Source organism: Phasianus colchicus, chromosome 18, assembly GCF_987193195.1.
Source record: "Phasianus colchicus chromosome 18, bPhaCol1.hap1.1, whole genome shotgun sequence".
Taxonomy (NCBI): Eukaryota; Metazoa; Chordata; class Aves; order Galliformes; family Phasianidae; genus Phasianus; species Phasianus colchicus.
The window spans coordinates 4,534,671-4,555,955 of record NC_143453.1 but is presented as its reverse complement, the minus strand read 5'-3'; the positions used below and the strand labels follow the sequence as shown (position 1 = coordinate 4,555,955).

Here is a 21,285-nt window from a genome sequence, read left to right as displayed (position 1 = left end):
CAGCAGAACTCAGACTGCCAGTGACCAGGCAATGCTCCACCCTTCCCCACAGCAGCAATTCAGGAGCAGAGAAAGATTTAAAGGCAGTTCAAACACCAATCAGCATCTGGGATGATGAGAGACTCAGCATCACTACACTGTGCTATTACAATTGCTTCCTCTCTTGAACTTTGCCCTCCTGCTCTAAGGGGATATTTCTTCTTGGTAATTTTTGTTTGTTTTTTTTTGAAGTAGAACTTTGTAAGCAAACCATTCCTAAAAAAGCATAGAATATAATACTGTCAGATGGCAACATCAGAAAAGGTGCAAAATTACCACTGAAATGAGAAAAATCCAAGTATTTTGCTGCTAGTGATATCAGCAGCTCATTTTTCTCTCGTATAAACTGCAAAGCATTCCTCTCCCATCAACTGCGTTTGAAGCACCTCGGATTCAATGCAAAACACTTCACAGAAAAGGTGCTGGCCAAACCTGTCCATGTCAGCTTCTGGGAGGAGATCGTAGCAGCCCTCAGTGTAATCATTCTGCAGGCTCTGGCGGTCGGGGAAGTAGTCCGTGGTAAGAGGGAGACATGCCGGAGTAGTGAGAGATTTCCAGTCCACTCCAACTGTACAACAGAAGCCTGGCACTACGGGGGGAGCAGACAGTGTCAGAACTGCCTCGTTGCATCATTGGGGGGAGACAATCAGGGCATATATGGTCACCCATGGGTGCAGAAGGAGATGAAAGTATGTGAAGAGGAGTGTTAAGAAGGAAGGACAAGTGTGGAGTTGGCATCAAGACAACAGGAACAAAAAGGGGATGGAGTGGGGAGGGAAAAGGAAAGTAAGAGAGGAAGAAGGGAGGGAGAGAAAGAGACAGTTTGTTAAACAATGCAGTGCCACGTGCTAATTCAATCCCATCATGCAAACAGCAATCAAAGTTAATGCATTTAATTTTCTATTGATTGAAAGCTAAAGCCAAAATAGTCACTGCTCTGCCAAAATTACAGCAAGTTGGGTGCATTCACAAGTTATTAATAAAATAGAAGAACATTCCAAGTCTGAGCAAGAAAATCAGACCAGCTTTGAATCCCAGATAACTGCAGAAGGAGTTGGGGATGAGCAGACAAAGAATGACAGACCAGCCTCCTTTTGGAATAGTGCAGCAGCAAAAAGGGAGTATTTCTACAGTTATAAAAACAGAAGACAGATCCAGAGGGGTAGGAAGACCAGAAAAATATTAACTTGGAAAGAATCCTTTCCCACACCATCTTCTGGAGTTATGTTGCAGATTCAAGATTACAGAGATCTAAAACTAGACACCGAAAAGCAAAAGCTAACCAAATCATATCATCAGTTCATTACTGCACTACTTTTTACCCTGCCCCAAGCAATATGTAACAAGGCACTGGGCCAACTGCCAGTTATTCTCACAGAGATCTTAAAAAATTATTTTACTACGAAGACGTTAATGGTAAGATCACTGCAGAAGGAAATTACAAAGACCTGCTATAAAGAAAATGTTTTCTTGAGCAGTCACGTGCTTGTTTCTGTATCAGACGAAGGTACACAATTCTCACTAAATGATACCAAATTCAGAAACTGACTGTACTACTTCTGCTTCATTTGGCTGTGCCAAGCAAGCCTGTCATACTGAGAAGCAGATAAGAGTTCAGCCACTTTAGGTTTCAATACAATAGCATGTGGTAAGAAAGGAATTTCAGACCTAAGGTGACAAACGGTTTATATATTCAGAGATGTGGAACTTCTATTAGTGAGACACTCAGAATAGGAAGAACCTGACACAGCAGCACAAAAAACTACTGCCAAAAGGCAAGCAGGCTCCTCAAGTTTCTTGCTTGTTCTTCTATGCATTTCCCTCCCTATCTTCATATCTATTTCAATTCTTTCCAAAATCCTCCTTCTGCTTACTTGGATCAGGAGAGTTAGAGACAGCATCTTCTGATGAATCCTTGTTCTGAGTTTTGAGGTTCATCCCTACAAGAAAGAAAAATACATATTTTTACTTTTTAAAATATGTCATGCCCTTTAAAGAGTTCAGGATTCTGCACAGCAAAAAAAAATATAGCAAGGCAACTAATGAGGAGAAAGCAAGTCACATAAAATTCCAATATCAAGTGTTCACTCTAAATAAGCCCAAGGTATTGATTACAGGCAGTTTTAAAGGCCAACATTTAAAGGAACAATTAAAAAAAAACCTGACTTACAACAGATGTATCCAGGAAATTGATAACAACATCATACCTGTTATTCTAACTAGCATTTACTAACAGAAAGGATGGTTATCTGCTTCCATTATGATGCTGGTAAAACAGTAGAGATGGCTCAAACTGGCATTCATCTTTCATCAGCTCCACTGATGCCATCTGCCACCTAGCTAGGGAATTGCAACAAGATTTATTTGCTCTGAACTACATCTACCATCTGCTGGATAACAGAGACACCATACTGAATGTCAGTGTAAACAGATGCAGCAGTTCTTTACTGTGAAGCACACATTGCAGCAAAACATGCTGTGGGCAGCAAAGGGAGATTAGATTCACTGAGAAATCATATTTTTGGAAATAAAAAAAAATAAGTGTTCCATTTCATAGATGATTTAAACCATAAGGGAGAAACATAAGTCAAATCACTGAGTCACACTACAGCAGCTACAGATGGCTGAGGGGGTTCAGTCAGGGAAGGCACCCATAATGACTTTCATAAAGACAGACACAGATCAACCTCCACGTACATGATTTACGTCCAACCTACAGACATGAAAGGTTTCTATAAAATGCAAGGATGTTTATTGTTTAACAGTACATCCAGCAAATTACATCCAGCAGCTGAAATGCAGCTTAGACTTTGTTCTGGCAATTGCTATCTGGAATGCAGAAAAAGCAAAGGACAAAAATGAAATGAATTCAAATGAAATCCAAAGAAGGAAATAATGGAAATCACTTTCAATGCAGCTACGTAAACAAGACAAGACAAACATGAAAACTAAGCCTGCTAACAAAACACCCTCATGACTGTGCAATGTGTGACCATAGGGGAAAAACATAGTTGTTTTCACTCAAATGCATTTCCAAAGGGTGAACTTTTTTTCAATACAAATTAGAAGTTTTCTTGTTTTTCTGTTTTTTTTAAGAAGTCTTGAAAGCTATAGGACAGAAGATAATTTAAAAATTCCATGTATCCTATCTGAAAAGAATGTGCCTAAAATCAGGAGATAGGCTGCTATACTCAGGCAACACAACCAAATGCTGCTGGGACATATTAATCCAGTTACAGGACTAAAAAAGCCAAACAAACCAGAACAATTTCTACTAATGCAGGTCTCTGGGTAGAGTAAGAAACACAGCATTAATCTTCAACTGAAAGCACAGACATGCATCACTCTTTAAAATGTGATTAAATATTTTGGGCTATGTGAGTAACATTCGGTGTGAGCAGCACTGTGTTCTGAGTGTTTAAAATCTGGAGAAAGTGCTTTGCTAAGTAACAAGAAGAAATGCCAGAAAGTACTAAATTCCAGAATCTTCCATGCACAACAGGGCTGCAGCTTTACAGATCCTCTCAAAAACCTGATACGACCAAGCTTTATTAAACATACAAGCTGATGGAATAGAAATGCTCAAACAAATTTGTTACTCCAAATAATGATATCTAGAGGAAACAACACACGGAGAAAGAGCTCTGACCAAATCCAGTGTATATTTAGTTATTTTTTGGTGTACACACATCAGTGCTTTGCTACTACAGAACTAAGCTACTGCCTGAGAGTTTATGGTATGCCAACAATGAGCAGTTTTTCATTCTGAGGTTTATAGTATAGAACTAGACAAGTAGAGATGCATCAAAAAAGGATGCATCTCCTCAGAGTTGGAAATGGTTTGTTCTACTGTTGGTTCTTTTATCTGTAATGCCTGGTCCACCTACTTCCCATGCTTCCTGGCTCCATTACTGTTGCTGTCAATAAGGGCCTCGTCCCAAACACAAAGCTCTGCCACTGCTGTGTTACCTGCACCATTGCTGCCAGCCAGACCGTTGGAATACTCCTCTGTGCCACTGAAGCTCAGGAAGGAGGCACCATCACCTGGATGCCGAGAAGTGCTGTGCCTAGGGAAAACCAAAGCAGCCTGTATTTCAGCACAAATATTTGCCACACTCATGACATTCCATACTTTTAATAACAAGCAATATAACAAATAACAAGCAACCAGCCTTGCCATCCTAACTGAGCTTTCACAACCATGCTCCTAATGATGTTTGCAGAGATGGCAACAGGCACAAAAAAACAGTACTGAGCAATAACCAGTGCACTGCCTTCACAGAATGGTAGAGAGCCAGACACACATACACCTCCCCCAGAGAAATAAAACTTAGTTGTTTACTGAATCTGATTTCATGGCCCAGAAAGCCAGCATTCCAGACTAAGGAAATTGCTTTGGACAAGTGTGTCACCCACAGAGACCACGAAAAGATTCAAAGAAAGCACTATCAAGAATAAGACAGCAGGAGACATGAGTGTTAAGATCAGAAATTTTAAAACATGATGAAGTAATAAGAAGGCAATAATCTTTTATTTACAGTAGAATTATGGCACAAAGACTGTGAGGATGATATAATATAAAAATTATGCAACACACAAAGGGATGAGAGTATGCCAAAGGATAGCACACAATATAAGCCAGGATGACAACCTCCCTATAAAAGAAATGAAAAATGCTTGAAAGAAAACCAGACTGAAATTTCCTGAAGGACTATTCAAAGGCAGCATGGGAAAAAAATCCCTGAAAATTCAGAAGGCAGAGGATAGCATGTGCTCCTCACTCTGGACATTCTGAAACAATATAGAACACAAACTTCTACAAGCAAGAGGAAATAACAGCAGGAAAAATACCAAAATTATTGATAAAAGAAATCATTATTGGCAATTGAGTTGTCTAGGATACCAAAACCTTGGATACCTTTTTTTTTTTGTAAGTTATATTTAATAAGCATAGACTGAAAAACAGATGTCTTCAATAGAAGAATTACCAGGCAAAAAACAGGTAAGAGAATGTCTGGAGATTGGAGAACAACTGTGCAGCTTGATAAATGGCTTACATCGAGTGAAGGACCTAATTTCTCTCACTGTAAAATCAGCTTCCCCACAATCATACCATATCCTGTGACACTGGGATCTCACTTCTCACAGCCAACAGTCAATACAAATGCCCAGCACCGACCAAAGCTTGTTTTTTAAGAAAAAACTGTTTTGAGAACACAGGTACTTTCATTTGCAGTCCACTCCTGATGTTTATCGTGGCTGTACTTCTTATGAGCACAGGAAATACAGGAATGAATGGACAGGTCTGGAAGTGTTCAGCAGTTACTGGGACACAAAGCTATATCTTACTCTAAAAAACGTTCTGTTCTGGCATGACAGTCTCAGCTACTGGAATAAGGAGTCAAGAGTTAAACACAGTCTCTAATAACTCAAATTTGAATGAATCCATGAATAATGCTTTGCATTGCTCATGCATTGCAAACTGTGATAAGCTACTGTCTTCCCCAAGCTAGAGTAGGTAAGCCATTTCCAGACTTGCCAGAAGAGCTAAAATAAAAGTACATGCTGCATTTGATGCAGCACATTATTAAACTTTCAGATGACAGCCTATAACATGGAGAGAATTTTAATGAAAAAGGATGTTATTGCAAAGAGTACCCAGATCCATCCTGAGGATCTCACCTGCCAGCTGCCTCGTGATAAGCCAGCTCCAGCAGCTCAGCAGAGGAGTGTGTCAAATCCTGCTGCCCACTGTCCTGCATTTCTGCCATATTCTGTCGAGTTTGGTGATGGATCTGGATAGCTTCTCCTGATGGACCTACAGTTACAGTTCGATCATTAATTCACTTCATCTGCCTTGATTCCTCATTGGTTTTCATTCAGTCATACTCCTCTCATGCCAACACCTCTGCTTTAACAAGTCCATACACCTAGCACAGCCTCTGTTACGCCGCAGAGTACTTCAAGTCACCAGATTTCACACTGGTTCCCCTTGTTGAATGAAGAAAAAAATTCCCAGCTATGTAACATGCTATGAAACAGACTTACCCACAGGAAAAGTGTGCATCCAGCGCCTCCTGTTAGATGTAAGCTTCATGGGCATGCGTGATGGAGCAAATGGATTGATCAGTGCTCGCTGGGGTGTGTATCCCCCAGGCCGAATGTGTAGCATAGATTCTGCACTGCCAACATGGAACCTCCCTGGGGCACTGGAGTCACGTTGCTGAGACTCCAGCATGTTCTCAAGGACATCTAGAAAGCACAACTTAAAGTCAGTGTGAGATCAGCAGAGTAAAAGAAAGTGAATTGCTACGGGATATAAAGACCCCTAAGGTAAGTGGGAACAAGGAGAGCTGAGGAATAGGCAGGGAGAGATGCTGAAATCCATTTCAATCTAGTCTGTAAGTTGCAACAAACAAGAAAGAGTACAGTTTCATTTGCCATTACAGAATTTCTGTATACTGTCAGTTTATATTCAATACGGCCAACTACGCTAAGTCACCTATGAAACATTACTCAGAGCTTTGAGAATTCCTGAGGAAACAAAGCAAAAGACTGAAAGGATATACAAGAAACCTCCAGATGAGCACCAAAGACACAGCAGAATCCACAAGTGAGTAATGTATACATTTTTTGTAACGTTCAGGTTTGGCCACTTAAATATGAAATTATTTCCAGAAGACACCAGGACACAAGATCTCAGCAAGCTAGCAGCTAGTCATTACTCTTCAAGGTAGAACATAAATACAGTTATTTAGAAATAGGAGAAACAAACTAGATGACTAAGTAGCATTTGCTCTGTTCAACAACCAGAAAACTCCAAGAGAAGGGATGGTCTCATTTAGCACTGTATACTGCTTATCAGAACATGTGAAAAATTCCAGTTACTCTGATCATTCCCTCCCCATCATTCTGTTCTACACGCATCCCTAAGCAGTGCATGTCCTCAGCTGAGCCACACCACCACCCTTCAGACTAAAGGAGTAACAAAAATACAGGAGTATCTATGTATACATTAACTGACAGAAGGGGAAGAATGCATGAAAAGGTAAATGTGACAAAGTTCTCTATGTGATAGCAGGTCCACACCAGTAAATCCTATTCCTATAGGAAGACAAATATGATATGAAGTATCAGACAGAAAGAAATGAAAAATAAAAGTATGGAGAGCCTTCAGGGACAGAATTCTACTGATCAAGCAATTGCAGGGGGAATGCAATTTACCCAGAAGTGGGTTGTGAAACTATCACATACTGTCTGAGAACAAAATTAAGTCAGGGAAAAAAAAGAAAAAAGGGAGACTGTCATCACTGCTAACACATGGAGACAGCTCAGCAGTACTCTGTCGAAAGGAAGGACCCAGAAAGTGACTCTTAACAACAGTAACTACCCATAGAGAGAAGTTATAAGCAGGGTCCCCCAGGGCTCATTACTAAGGCCAGCACTCATTTCTCATTTCACAGATTATAGGTGACCTGGATGACAAAAATTTACTTGTATATATGTCCACATTTGCAGATAGGTACAGGAGAATAGTCAAATATTAAGGAAGGCAATAGGCAAGGGAAAAGAACACATCAGTATTGGGATACTTCTATTTAGGACAAGCCAATTAAAGAAATGCAATGGAAATGGACAAGGATAAAGGGAGAATGCATACCCAGACATGGCTGGAATGCATAAAAGCTGTAGCATAACTGCCAGTTTGAGCACATTTTCCCTGTGCTGACCAGGCAGACCAACGTGACCTTTGATTTTCTCTTTCCCCTCACCACCTAAGATGTTTTCCCATCTGCCACAGGCTGACCTCTGGTGCTGGTATAGCCCAAAGAGCTGCTGACTTCATACTGGTGCAGGTGAGGTCGTGGGATCATCAGGATGTTGGAGATCTTGCCCAGTGAGCTGTCATCAGAAGCCTGGCTCCTCACCTCCTCTGGGGGCAGCGTGCGGCTCTGCAGAGAAGGGCTGCATGAGACATCATAGGAACTAGAGCTCTTTCTGGTACGACTTTCTCTCTCCCTCACGGATCTGCTGAAAAGAAATAGTTATGTGCAGTGATAAGAAAAAAGGGAGAATTCATTCCAGAATTATAAAGGGGCTTGAACAAGCTCAAGTCATGTAAAAGACTCTACAGCTGAGACAAAAAAAAAAAAAAAAAAAAGACAACTAAAAGGAAGCTACCACTATTTTTTGACTATTTGGATAATAAATACTGCATTATGCAGTAAGCTCACGCTCTCCTCATATTCCCCTAAGTACATTATGCATCAAGAAATACACCAGAACATCACTGCTCTCAAACTGGTACACTCACAGTCCTCTTACCTAAAAGTGGTGCAGCGCTGAGCTCTGGATGGACCTGGCAGTCTGAACACCTGGGCATCATAGCCATCATAATCAACCTGGATGGGCAGGGCATTCTCAGCATCTTTTGGAGCTCCTAATGCTGAAATAAAATCATATGGTTCTGGAACCTCTTTCAAGAATGTTCAAGAACTACAGGGCAGAAGCATCTAACTCACACCACTAAAAAGCAGCTCTTCCAACAGAAACTGCATGTAAAAATCTGATGAGTAGAAGAGCTGGAAGGGATGCTCACTCAATAATCAATGTCTGTGCCTCTGAATCTGAGTTGCTAAGGCCCCAGTGTCTTTCCCACATACATCCAGGAGATTAAATAATCAATAAACCAATTCTCGTACAAACAGATGCCTCAAATCACTTCAAGAGGGAAGTGCATACTTTATCTTTGCAAGAAATGACAACTTCTTTTTCAGAACACACATGTTCCTGAAATTAGGTGGTATTAACAGAACGCAGGCTTCTCCCACTGCAATTCTGTGGCCATATTGCTGGCAGCACCTCAAGACAGCAAATGTAGTCCTGTCCACTTCTCATGAGTGGCAGTGCAAGCACACCAGCCTGGCCCCACCTATTTCTCTATCAGTGACAGGCACCTGGGACAGAAACTACTGCCTCCCTCCATTGTAGTTATTCATCTAGAACGCAGATCATATATCCACATTAACATCCTGGGTAACAACTGTGTACTTTTCAAGTTCTTCTGCAATAACTGTCCCTTCCAGCATCTCATCAGAAGTGTTTTTGCTGTTAACGTCACAGTCTTACTACAGCTGTTTGTTAGCTATGGAGTCAGTGTGATAGATCATTCCAGAAGAGGTTTACTCACAGGCATCTCGGCTATTTTTTGTTTTCTCAGTCAGTGGCTGAAGGGTCCAACAAAGGAGTTATGAAGAAAGAGATACGGAGAAAAACAATAGTCAGCATATTGTAAGGAAATATCCCAGTGTGATAAAGCATCAAATTCAAGCTCATTTGAAGCAGCCATACCATGTCAGAAGTATAAAAGACTGTATAAACTATAAAGCATTTCTCACCTAGGTTAATCCTAGGATGGACTGATCCCAACAAACTAGTCTCTCATGCACAATCCCTACAACACCCATTTACAGATTTGTCTGCAATGTCTTTTAAACAGAGAAGTGTAGTGATTACTGTTCAATATTAACACTGCTAAGATTGGATGCTTGGCTGAGAGATGATTTCTGACAGATAATCAGAAAGATACCTACTTTCCTTCCTGCCAGTTTGATCCGTGGAGTGAAGCTGTTACACTGAAGCTGGCTTTTGGATGTGTAGAAACTGAAAAACAGAATAGTTCAGCTGTCTTCTAGGAACTGAACATAGCTGTACAACCACATAGCAAACAGCCTATGAATTTGAGTCAGTTATTTGAGGGAAAAAAAAGGGTATACCTCTCTTTGCTTAAGGCAACATCTGAAAAACCTCTGGCAGATGGTTAAGGAGAGAGAAACTACTCTTTTCCTTAAAGACCAGCCTTAGAATTTCATATAACCTCAGCCTAGACCTCCTCTTAATGTATTTAAGTCTGCATTCCCCAGTTCATTTCCTCTTTCTACAGAACAATATCAGCTTTCACTGTCTATAGAAGACTGCACAGTTTACATGATTCTTTCCCTAATTTACATGACAGTAATAACTCACACGAACTGCTTGAAAACTAAGGATCTCCTCCCATTTGGGGGTAATTATTCTTTAAGATCTGTTCCTTGTCACCTGAATCTTTTAAATCCTGCCTGTTATAAGCCATCAAACACCTCTTTCATCTAAGGAAAGGACCAAGTGCCTTCCAGCTACTTGAAAAGACTGGATATACACAACGCTTGAATGGTTATTAGTCAGGACAGCCATTCAATGCATGAAGATAAAACAAAGTATTAAAAGAAAAAAAAAAAAGCTGTGCTGCAGAACAGGGGTTGTGGAAGCTGCTTTTGTTCTAATCTCTAATGGTAGAGAAAGAGCACAGAGCATTACAACACAACGTTCAACAGAAAGCAGAAAGAAAACCTACCATGCTTGGGGTAAAGCAATGTAAAACTGAGCCTGTGTTTCTTGTAATAGCTTTAATATTTATCCATGCTATTCACATGCTCTTTACCTGTAACTATTCACTGGAGATGTACTTATTTTCCCTAATAATCAATTTAGTTGAAGTGACAGTAATTTTTCTAAGCTTCCTGACTCACTTAAATCATAATTTAAGGCTACAACTCAGCTGGAAAGAGAGCTTAAGATCAAAACTTTTTCCTCTTCAAATTGCCTATCACATCTGACATGTTGAATTAGTGACCAGAGTTCTGCAAGAACGCCCTTAGCTCTGCAAGACTACTGTTCCTGCTTTGCAAGTAGAGCAGCAGAAATAAACAGTGGCAGAAGAAAGAGAAATCAACAGATGTACAGAGAAGAAAGCATAGCACAGATGTTTTGCAAAGGCTATTATCTCCTCAAAAACGTTAAGAGCTCACCTACCTATGGTTTATCCAGTGTGGAATATTGTAGTCATCACCCAGCCTGGAATCCCCAGGTCCACAGCGATTATGGAGCTGTAAGAGGAATTCAGAGAGGAATATGGAGCTGTAAGAGGCAAAGCAACCAGTAGTGTCTGTCACAAAGTAACATTTCTTCTAGGAACAGAGAAAGGAGGAACAGCATGCGTTACCTTAAAGAGTGGTACAGCATGCAATGGTTGTTCTCCCATGCATACCAAGTCCACACCAATGCCTGTAAACAAGTAACAGCAGAGTTCAGCTATTGACCATGAAGGACTGATAGGCTATGTCAAAACAAACCACGTATTTTGTATTCACAATAGATTTTAAAAACACAATTGCACTGCAAATAGTAGCGAGCAATCCCATGGTATGGCTACAGACCAAAACCACCTGGGGGGATATCAAAAGCATTTCTTCTAAACTAATATAAATCATGAAGGATAATCCTGCAAGGGGAAAGTCTGCATAGACTGATGAAGTGCTCCACTATCATTGAAATAAAATCAATAACTTCAAGTTCTCTAAAAACCAAATCATTTCAACAGTGTAGACACAAGCCCTCCAGTTGTGACCCCTCTTTCCCAAGTACAAAAGTTACAACGGGTACTATTTCAGCACAAGAAGAGGGCAGAACTTTTCCAAATATATCTGTTATTCTTCACAGAAGTGACACAGAATGACTGGTTATTTATTTACCATTGTCTATCATCCGCTGCTTGGTCAGAATCATAAGGAGGCGATCGACTTCAAACACACCCACACCAGGGGTGATGACCACAGACATCTGGCCAGTCCGATCAAAGTTCCTGTTTATGTAATGCTTGTCGAACACTACGAGAAAGAAACAGGGAGTACTTCATCAGAAAAAGATGCTGGATCTATTTTTTAAAGCAAGGGAGTTGACTCTCTATTGGTAAAGGCATTAAACAAGTTTCCACAAAGCAAATGTGAAAGTTAGGACTTGTGCGTAGCATTGTTCAACCAGTAATATAAATAAAGCTATAGCAGTATAGCAGTATGGGCAGAAAACAGGAACTGGATACCTAAGAAGGGGTCTTTTTTCATATGCTTAGTGTTCTAACATCTCAAAAAACAAATCAACAAAAAAACCCCACACACCAAATAAAAAAATATCCAGTGCTTCAAAAACAAGCAAACCCCACCTATATCATAAACCCCTCCTACATCATAACATAAAAGTCGTTACCGGTCACTAACAAGCTGTGCTCCCCCTCTCATGTAAATACAGCCATTCAGAGGACAGAAACATCTGATGTAAAGAGCACATCACAAAAAAGCACATCTTTTGAGATCCCTTCCAGACAATTAAATCCATCTGCCTGCTAAAAAAAGATGGATCACCTTAACCCAAGTAACATTTGATCAGCCTGCTTTTGAAAGGCTTACAGAATTTAAAAAATCAACTTCTGTTGCAAGAAGTTTGCACACAGACATGCAGTTGGGAGAAACATTTTCATCTGAACAAGGCCCTGCATTGGTTCCTGAACCACCCAACACTCAGTTATGAGAGTCATTGTTTTCTTCCAGAGACACACATTAGACACTTTCTTCTGAAGCGGGAAATGACAGTTTAACCGCTTCATATTTCTCTCTCCTCACTGATGTTAAGGAACAGGCAGGAGAAGCCCACAGCCATTTACTTGCACCTGTTTTAGTGGCTCCTCCTCTGTACGTTTTTATCTGTTGTTCATAACTTACCATTGAATGAAAGATTTATGGCCTCCAAGTAGTTCCCTTGTGCTGACGTAGAATTGAAACCTGGAGGAAAGCCCTCTGGACGAGTGTTCAGAAGGAAGAAAATATATAAATTGTAATTGCACTGGTATTAAGGCCTATTAACTCAACAAATTACAGGCAAAAATGGTGCATCTCACAGAAAAATCTGAGCAAAATAACTTACTCAGGAGAGCACTTAAGTAGTGCAACATCAGGCTCCAACCAAAGCTAGAGTTTACAAATAGCTTTCCAAAAAAAAAAAATTTAAGAGGGTAAAAGCCCAGGAAAGGGGTATTCCTTCACCTGCTTGCTCCAGTCGTACCAGCACGGGATACTGGATGAAAAGCTTTTTAATGGTCACAAGCAATGAGGTCCACTCTTCTCGTCTCTCATTCTGAACTACAACTCTAGAAAGAGCACAGTTCAGTAAGTATCATGAAAGGAATGCAAACCATACCCCCATACACCCAAGAGGAAGACTAACATAGCAAACAAGATCATGCAGTCACAGAATGGAAAGTGCTGCCAGTTTCAGACATACATGTTTTTCACAATCTTAATTCCTAGCAAGGTCCTACAGCTAACAACACGATGTTCTCCACAAGGGTTGTACATACACTGTGAGACAGATGAAAGAAGGGGGAAGACGACATACTTGTAAAAATCTTCATAAAACCTTCCCTCATGATCCTGCCGGATTGATGCACGATGTGTTTCAGGAAACTCATCTGAAATGGAGGCAGCAGCAGCTATTACACTGCATTCTCATACAGAAATGCCTGTTGTCTTTTCTAGCAGGGAGTGGTTATTAGTTGTCTCTCACAGCATTTAAATTGCTTTTAAACCAACATGACAGCTTGAGTACGAGGAAAGAAATTTGCCACATATTCCTCCAAGTACAGTTTTTACTGTAGTACTGTCACGACAATGACTGTGTATCCATTGTGCTTGGTAGGGAACACTTTTGACATGGGCATAAAAAAAAAAAAGAGTCTTTGCCAAACACTAAAAATCTCTGATGAGAGGAGAAAGATTATAAACAGTAACATGAAAATATAGAATTTACTTACCTATACATTTTGCTTCATAAAACGTTCTAGAAAATAGAACCACTGTCACTTCATGGCTACAATTCTTCTCCTGTCCAGGAAGAACAAAAGAAAAAAACAACTTTCACACAAAAAAGGGTCACACACAGTAGATACACATATAGTAACATCCTTTATAGCTCACATGTAGGACCTAGATAAACATGTATTGCTGTATTTATGTATAGGCAGAAAGACTGTGAATGCTTCTATGAAATAACATAAAGCTCCATCCTGAGGAGTCTGTTCTGCTAGGCTATAGTGTATTAAATGGAAGCATCCTCCATTAGTCTAAAAGCAACTCCCCTCTGTAGTTACCAGGATACAAGATTTCTGTATAAAAAACACAGCTGACTCAATGTGTTTGCTTTTATAAACGTACTTGCTGACAGCAATTTGATACTGTTATTTCTTACTGACAGATAGATGCCCCTAACAACTCCACAGAAACAAGACACTAACCTGACTGAACAGTTATAGTGCTAATGCACACAATGGAATTAATGAGCTGGAAAGAGCATACTGGCCATCCCCTGCAAAAGGAAAAGCTTGAAAAGGCCTGGTCTGAGAGAGTCCCCAGATCACCCAGGCCCATATCCAACATGGTATACTAGTATCAAAAATAGAACAGAAGCCTTATGCACATCATGCAGTGCTCCCAGTAAAATCTCCAGGGGAGAAAAAACACAATGAAAATGAATCAAACCTGCAGTTCTTCACATTTGTGAGCATTATGAGCTATACTTTGCACAGATGTTACACACGTAGGGTTTCAGGCTCTTTTGCCTTGTCTAGCTATCCTTCCAATTTAGGCTTCAGATTTTGTACGTCTTGAGTACTGCTACAGTTCTCTTATTCATGTCCATAGAAATCTGCAGCCCCAGGCTTTCTCCACAGCTGCGTGGCTAAAAGGATTTCAGCCTCCAATCCTACTCTCTCCCCTAATGCAGGGCTGCCAACAGCAGCTGCACCTTGCTCTGAGCCAAGGCGTGCACTGAAACAGGAGATGGCTCTTTGTTGTTTGGCTGTGAAAAGATAGTGAGGCTTTGTTTGTTTGTTTTAGAGCACACCACTTCCAAGAGCTTGCACAACACCAGTGGCCCCACGCTAAAAGACAGCAACACAACTGGATTACATAATGCCAGGAAACCATTCGGAACTAAGTCCTGGAACAAAGACTGTGCAAAACAAACTTGAGTTGCACCTGCATCACACATATAGTAACTGAAGGCCAGTCAGACCTGCCACCCAAACCGACCAACTGCATGACAACACCATAGCAGATACAACAAAGCAGTACTGGAGCTACCTGCACACATGATTTACCAGCTGACCTGCAGTAACCACTCTTCTGATGCCCAGGAGCCATCTCTCATGCTCTTGTAAACCTTAGTGCTTCCTGACACAACATGGGCCTTCCTCAAACAGGCAGCTCGGTGGATTCACGAAGATGGCACTGACATCTTATTTCAGAAAAGGATGAACTTGAGCAGCTATTTACCTTCCATTTTGTGAAGAGGTCAGCAAGGAAACCGTTCACAGCTTTCTCAAAGTACAAGTCCCCTGCAAAGTAAACACACCCAAACATCAAACAGTAGCAACTACTTCAACTACAAGCTGTATTTAACACTGAGATTCTAGGAGTTATTTTTTATTAAGATCAGAGCAGAGTAATTTGCTCTGTGCACACTGAATGCTAACAGTAATAAAGAGGGCAAAAAAAGATTTAAAAGCAGGACTACGTTTCAGATGATTTAAACAAAACTGTTGTATTGTCACACGGATCTGACCTTTACATCCATTCTCCCAACACATTTACAACATGCTGGGAAAGCATCTGTACTATCTTTTAGAAATAGCATTCACAACTGATCCCCTGCTCAGCTTTGAAAAGCTGCCCAGCTACATATGCCTAAGCACATGGTCAAAGGAAGGGGTAAGAGAGCTGCTAAAGAACTAAGGCAGAAAAAAAAAAATAGGACAACGATAGAGCTAAGCAACTCCTGAGTTTTGAACACTTCCTGAATTTTGAATACTTTCAACAACCCTCCCCTCAGCTAAAGGCAGGGCTCTCCCATCCAACCAACGTCAAGAGAAATCTATAATATCAAGACATTCTTTGCATGGGACTTCCATTCATTTCTGTTTTCAGGGTTCCAAGCCCTCATCATCAAATGTTCGCAACATGGAAAAACCTTTTCAAGCTTCATACTCAAGCTGGTCCCCCTGAATAGCTGCTGAGATAATGGCACTCAGGCACTACAGTAAGAACAGGAAAACTATGCGGCACCCAGGAAAAGGAAGCGTGGCACTGTGAATAAGGATCTAAGAGAACACCACAGCAATGCCTACACCAAAGGTAAGATACTTCAGTTTTCTAGAAGTGGTAGAAAGGTATCATAGTGGCAGTTTTCTAGTAGCAGCAGAAAGGACAGCTGCAGTCATGCACACTCACAACCAGGCAAGCCAGTTAACCACGTACCATAGATATCGAAATCCCACATTTCACAGCTCATCTGGATGAAAATATAAACCATGGCAGAAGTGGAGCGGAAGACCACCTGCAGGGGAATCAAACATCTTTCAAACAAGGTACATTTGCTACAAGTGCCAAATGTGGAAGTTAACTACCAAATAACTGATATGACTGTGCCCACTGCACTGTGAGGAATTCCCCCTGCAAGAGAAGAGCAATCAGTGAAGAACAGTTGAACTTCTCTCATTGCTCATTCTCCTGAATTTGCTGCCATTTTTCAACTCACTACACAACCAACTTATGTCATCCATACAAATCTGTCAGTAAGATAGAATTAACAAAAAGCTAGCAAGGGAAAAGACTTCCTTTTCTTTACTCCCCAAAATCTTACCCGTGTGTCCTCACTGATGTAACCACAAGTGACTTTCTCACTCTTAACCCACAGTTCACCTGCTTGTGCCCTGGAAGAAAAAAAGTACACAATATTTATTAACTAGAATAAATATGAAGATCACAGAATCAACATTTTTCAAACAGCATACATTTCTCACCAATAGCTGAAAATGCTACAAACATGGCTAAGCTTAAAGCACTTCTCTTCACACTTGGCTCTGAGGGCAGAGATTTCTGTGCTGCTCTCTAGTTTTCTCATATCTAGGAATAAACAAACATAACACACTGACCTGATACCTGCAAATTCCACCTTCTGGGTGACATATGCACATGTGCTGACCTACAAAAGAACAGTTACAGGTGTTAACAGAACAGTGGGCTCAGAAAGAGCAGACAGATTAGCAAAGAAAACAAGCAAGCAAGCAAAGCACTCAAGCACCAGACTTGGGCTATAAAAGCATGAAAACAAGAACCTCTCAAATACAGCATGGAAAACAGCTTTTAATAGAAGCTGAAATTGACTGGGTTCTTCTCTCTAATTCACTACTCCTACAGGAGTCAAAAACTGTGCTTCAGAGATGCAGGAACAAAAAAATAAAAATCTGATGGTTACTTATTAAGCAGTACTATCAGAGAGACAATACTGCAGCATTTCTGTTTGAAATACATTTGGATTCAATTCCCTCCTAAAGTAGTAAATCATTAAAATTCAGAATGTGAGAAAAAGCACTAAGCAGCATTTGCAGTGCCCAAAGCAGTAACCAACATTACTGCAACAGAGTAGGAAATGATGGGAATGTCATTTTTTTCCTTATTATTTACATACACTTCTCCAACACTAACGTACCACTTAAAGCTGATGTTCCACAGGAGCTGCTGACTGATCTTGTTCTCTCTCTGTAAAAAGCTTATTTTCTTCTACAGTCAGCAAAGAAAAAGGTCTACAATATTCTTAAAGTCACCTCCACCCTACCATGAGGGAAGCATGGGCCTTACCAAACTTTTCTTCAGTCGCCACATATCCCCACGGCCAATGTACTGATCTTTAAAAGTCAGTTCCACCAAGTCCAAGGTCACTTCCTGGAAAATAGAGGAAAAACACTGCTTTGATTTTACTGGTTGTTTCCAACACAGCACTTTTCTGCTAAGAGCCAAATGTTACAGCAAGGGCTGATCTAAACAAGTCAGTGCTGCAAACAGCTGCAAGACAAAGAGGAATCCCATCTGAACAGCCACCAAAGTTGTGCACATACCTGAAACTGCATCACATGGCCAGAAAAAGACTCAAGACTATCCGTGCTACAACTCTCAGATCAAACCAAAAGCACAAGAATCAAGTTACAACGCTCACAGCATTAAGGAAACCCAGTTCCTGCATATTTTTTGTTATGTATTGAACATCAACTCCAACTGAAGCTCTTCATACAGCTGGACATTTACGAGAGATGCCTCTTTTAGAAGGTACTCTAATGTCAAATAATGCAAATCCATGGCTTTTCTTTGGACAGGGGCACTTACGAGCTTCTCTTCCCTCTGCTGAGTTATTCTGAATTATGGAAAGAAAATGCAATTGAAATGTCTAAATTCCTATCAACCAGGCCCAAAAACTTCAAAAGGAGTGTTGAGATGGTGGGGAGAGAAGAAAGGGACCCGTACAGACACACAAACAGTGCAAGAGCCCAAGCCTCACTTTCTTCAGAAAGATGGTAAAAGTTGCTTCCATTAAAAATAAAAATAAAAAGCCTTTTTTTTCCCCAAAAACTACTATAAGTGGAAATTCACAGAGCCCCAGTATGAGCTAACAGATAGACAAAAATTGCAAAGCCACACACCTTTGGGTCAACAACGTTCACATGGACATCCTGGTACGGCCGCAGTCGGAAAACCTGCGCAACAGTCTGATCCACGCTTATCGTTTCTGCCACAGCAAGGAGAAAGGACAGAGAACACAACCAGAAGGTGTCAGGCATTTACAGGTACAAAAGCAATACAATCAGGTTGTCATGAAATACTTAGGGCCTCAGTAAAAGACAGTGACTTCTTTCAACTATTGCCCAAATTAAGATTCATTAAAATCAAAGCAATGGAGATCGATACAGAGTTCAGTATGAATTCATTAATGCAAGAAGACTGCAAGAAGAGAAGACACACAGTCAGAGAGTGCAGATACAAAAATTTAAGGCTTAAGTTTATCGGCTTTTTTTCCCTCCAAACTTTACTCAACATTACTGAACCAAAAGGAGATTTTAAATTGGGTACTCATTTTCCGATGGAAATGATAATCCTTCATGCTAGACAAATAAAGCACTCAGCTTCTTTAAAAGTTACGTTAGTTGAGTAATGCAGATATTTAAAGTCCAACCACACAATCTTTGTCTATGATTTTACTGTGCACTTTACAAGTCTAGGGTTTTACCTTTCTGCAAATCTTCCTTCAGTGATTTCACTTGTAGGAGCAGAGGGCTGTAGCATGCAAGGAAGAAAAAAGGCAGACAAGTTGAGGTACCAACAGTGTACTCCAGTTAAATCTGTATCAAAACTATTCAGGATCACAGAGAACAGAGTAAGCCGAACAAAAACAGTATCATTTTCTGGAAGGTTTCAATACACCATCCTCTCTGCCTGTCACCCCATGCTGTTCTTTATACCTATTGAACTATAAGGTACTTTTTAGGTAAAGATGACACTCTAAAAGGGAAACGAAGACATACAAGATTATCTCAGAATCTAACACAGCTGTGCTCCTGCTTTTTTCATATATGCTGTAGGACAAATCTTCAGATTGCAGGTTTATGTTTTTATAGCAAACCAAGAAGTTTGAGTTCTGCCTTGGAGACGCTACAGAAAGAAGAATGATTGTTAGCTAATAACAGCTCTGTGAAGATAAAGACATCACTGACCTCTCCATTTCCAGGTGCTACTTGCCCAGTGAAACACCAAGCACAGAGGATTACACAAACTCTGCTTTGAGCAAGAGCTCCTGCTAGTTTATTTTACTTTCATTGAAAAAAAAAAAAACAAACACGGCAGATGCTGAAGCAAAGCCTCTCAGTGTAGAACCTGCTGCACTTCAACACATCTTTTCGGTGCTCTAACCACACTTGACTGATCAGCAAAAGGAGAATTCACCTGTATTCATCATTGGGATGTGCGATTTCCACAACATCTCCCAGCTTGATTTGAAGAAACACTTTAGGATTCACCACCAGTTCATCATCTGCAAATATAAGCAAATGTGAGGAATGTGACAATGAACAAATACCAAACACAGACACTTGCATGCTTATACACACCTACTTACTCAACACAAATTCACTGCCTGGGATTAACACATCACCGATGCATCATGTTCACTACAGAACAACACCCCTACAGCTACTTCAGTCTGGACAATCTTGTGAGCAAAAGCTGTTCTTTCAAATCACTTTTATGAATGAGTTGTTCAGCATGAGAGCATGCCTTCACTATACAAGTAGAATCTTCTTTTATATTTTACATATAAAGAGTACCAGCAGGAATTCAGGTATCTACAGAATCTTGTTAATAAACTTCAGCACCATGCAGTGATTTTAAGTCTGCAACTAGAAAGTAAGCAAATAAACAGCACTGTGAGTTCACAAAACCATACATTTTGTTCCTACTCTTGTCTACGTGCAGCAGTAACTCACTGACATGTCTGTCACTCTTTGTTAGGAAGGACTGAGGTGCAAGTTAAAGTGAGAAAATAAAAGGAAAAGAAATAGAATGAAGGAATTGTATTTTACAAATGGAATTCCATTCTGAAAAATAAACCTGATTTTTTCTGCTGTATCTTACTGTTAGAACAGGTCATTCCACACTGCAGCTGGTAGCACTGCCACCAAGCTCTGCCTCCACTGCTTTGTTAAAAGAGCAACACACATCTCAGAGCTTCCAGCAACAGTAAGTGTGGGTCTCACTGCTACAAACCAAGACACTGACCGCTGCCTCCAAAGCCCTTCTTGTGTATGACCAGCTTGTACACCTTGTTGGTTCTCATCTTGAGCTCCCGTCCTTCTCAGTTACTTCGAGTAAAAAGGGCAGAGGGCATCCTGCACATCTGCAGCAGAAACGAGAGCAAAAACAAGCCTGAGCACAGCTGTTCTTCGGAGGCTCTGTGAGCAACGGCGTCTGCGCTACCGTTTAACCTTCTCTATGTCAGGAAGAAGCCCGGCGCCGCGCAGCAGGCAGGCAGGGAGCACCCAGAGCCACCAGCGCCGCACAGCGCGGTCCCTCACGGCCCTGCATCACAAATCCCGTTCCGCCGCTCTCACCCGCACCGCGCGCTATTCCAGCGCACAACTTTCACAGCACACTTTTTCAGAGGCGTGCTTCAAACCAAACCCGCCACCAACGAGTTTCTCTCCGCATCGGTTACAGACACGTCATCAGAACGCACGTTTTTTTCCTCACAACACCCACCCTCAGAGCTGCGCTCCCACACCAACGCTTCCCCCACGGGTGCCGAAGCGCGGGATGCCCCGCTCCCGTCAGCCGCTCCGGGGCTCCTCAGGGCCGCAGACGGGACACAAGGAGCGCTGAGGCCGCGCCCGCCGCTCTCACAGCCCGCCCAGCCCCGGAACCCCGAGACTGAAGGAGAAGCGCGGCGCAGCGCCGCGGGCCGAAGCCTGAAGGGAGGCGCTGAGGGGCGCGAGCCGAG

At 41.2% G+C, this 21,285-nt stretch overlaps 1 protein-coding gene across 14 annotated transcripts in view; it reads right to left on the bottom strand.

Moving 5' to 3' along the window:
• Positions 1-21,186, bottom strand: part of DEPDC5 (DEP domain containing 5, GATOR1 subcomplex subunit) — a 44,109-nt gene extending 22,923 nt beyond the window's left edge. For 9 of the 14 annotated variants that reach the window (XM_090120727.1, XM_090120723.1, XM_090120726.1 and 6 more), the window contains exons 1-26: positions 21,048-21,186; positions 20,568-20,685; positions 19,737-19,824; positions 19,024-19,070; positions 18,440-18,525; positions 17,604-17,687; positions 16,898-16,947; positions 16,606-16,675; positions 16,221-16,299; positions 15,240-15,301; positions 13,721-13,790; positions 13,306-13,378; positions 12,954-13,057; positions 12,633-12,707; positions 11,610-11,744; positions 11,081-11,142; positions 10,891-10,964; positions 9,633-9,702; positions 9,230-9,266; positions 8,365-8,485; positions 7,847-8,070; positions 6,088-6,291; positions 5,722-5,857; positions 4,009-4,106; positions 1,914-1,979; positions 472-655 (exon numbers count right to left, since the gene is read on the bottom strand). In XM_090120727.1, the coding sequence (XP_089976853.1) occupies positions 472-655; positions 1,914-1,979; positions 4,009-4,106; positions 5,722-5,857; positions 6,088-6,291; positions 7,847-8,070; positions 8,365-8,485; positions 9,230-9,266; positions 9,633-9,702; positions 10,891-10,964; positions 11,081-11,142; positions 11,610-11,744; positions 12,633-12,707; positions 12,954-13,057; positions 13,306-13,378; positions 13,721-13,790; positions 15,240-15,301; positions 16,221-16,299; positions 16,606-16,675; positions 16,898-16,947; positions 17,604-17,687; positions 18,440-18,525; positions 19,024-19,070; positions 19,737-19,824; positions 20,568-20,625 (2,357 nt within the window). In that variant the 5' untranslated portion in view covers positions 20,626-20,685; positions 21,048-21,186. The remainder of the gene's footprint in view (positions 1-471; positions 656-1,913; positions 1,980-4,008; positions 4,107-5,721; positions 5,858-6,087; positions 6,292-7,846; positions 8,071-8,364; positions 8,486-9,229; positions 9,267-9,632; positions 9,703-10,890; positions 10,965-11,080; positions 11,143-11,609; positions 11,745-12,632; positions 12,708-12,953; positions 13,058-13,305; positions 13,379-13,720; positions 13,791-15,239; positions 15,302-16,220; positions 16,300-16,605; positions 16,676-16,897; positions 16,948-17,603; positions 17,688-18,439; positions 18,526-19,023; positions 19,071-19,736; positions 19,825-20,567; positions 20,686-21,047) is intronic. The other 5 variants (XM_090120724.1, XM_031592290.2, XM_031592294.2 and 2 more) reach the window with 3 other exon arrangements.
• Positions 21,187-21,285: the final 99 nt, after the last annotated feature.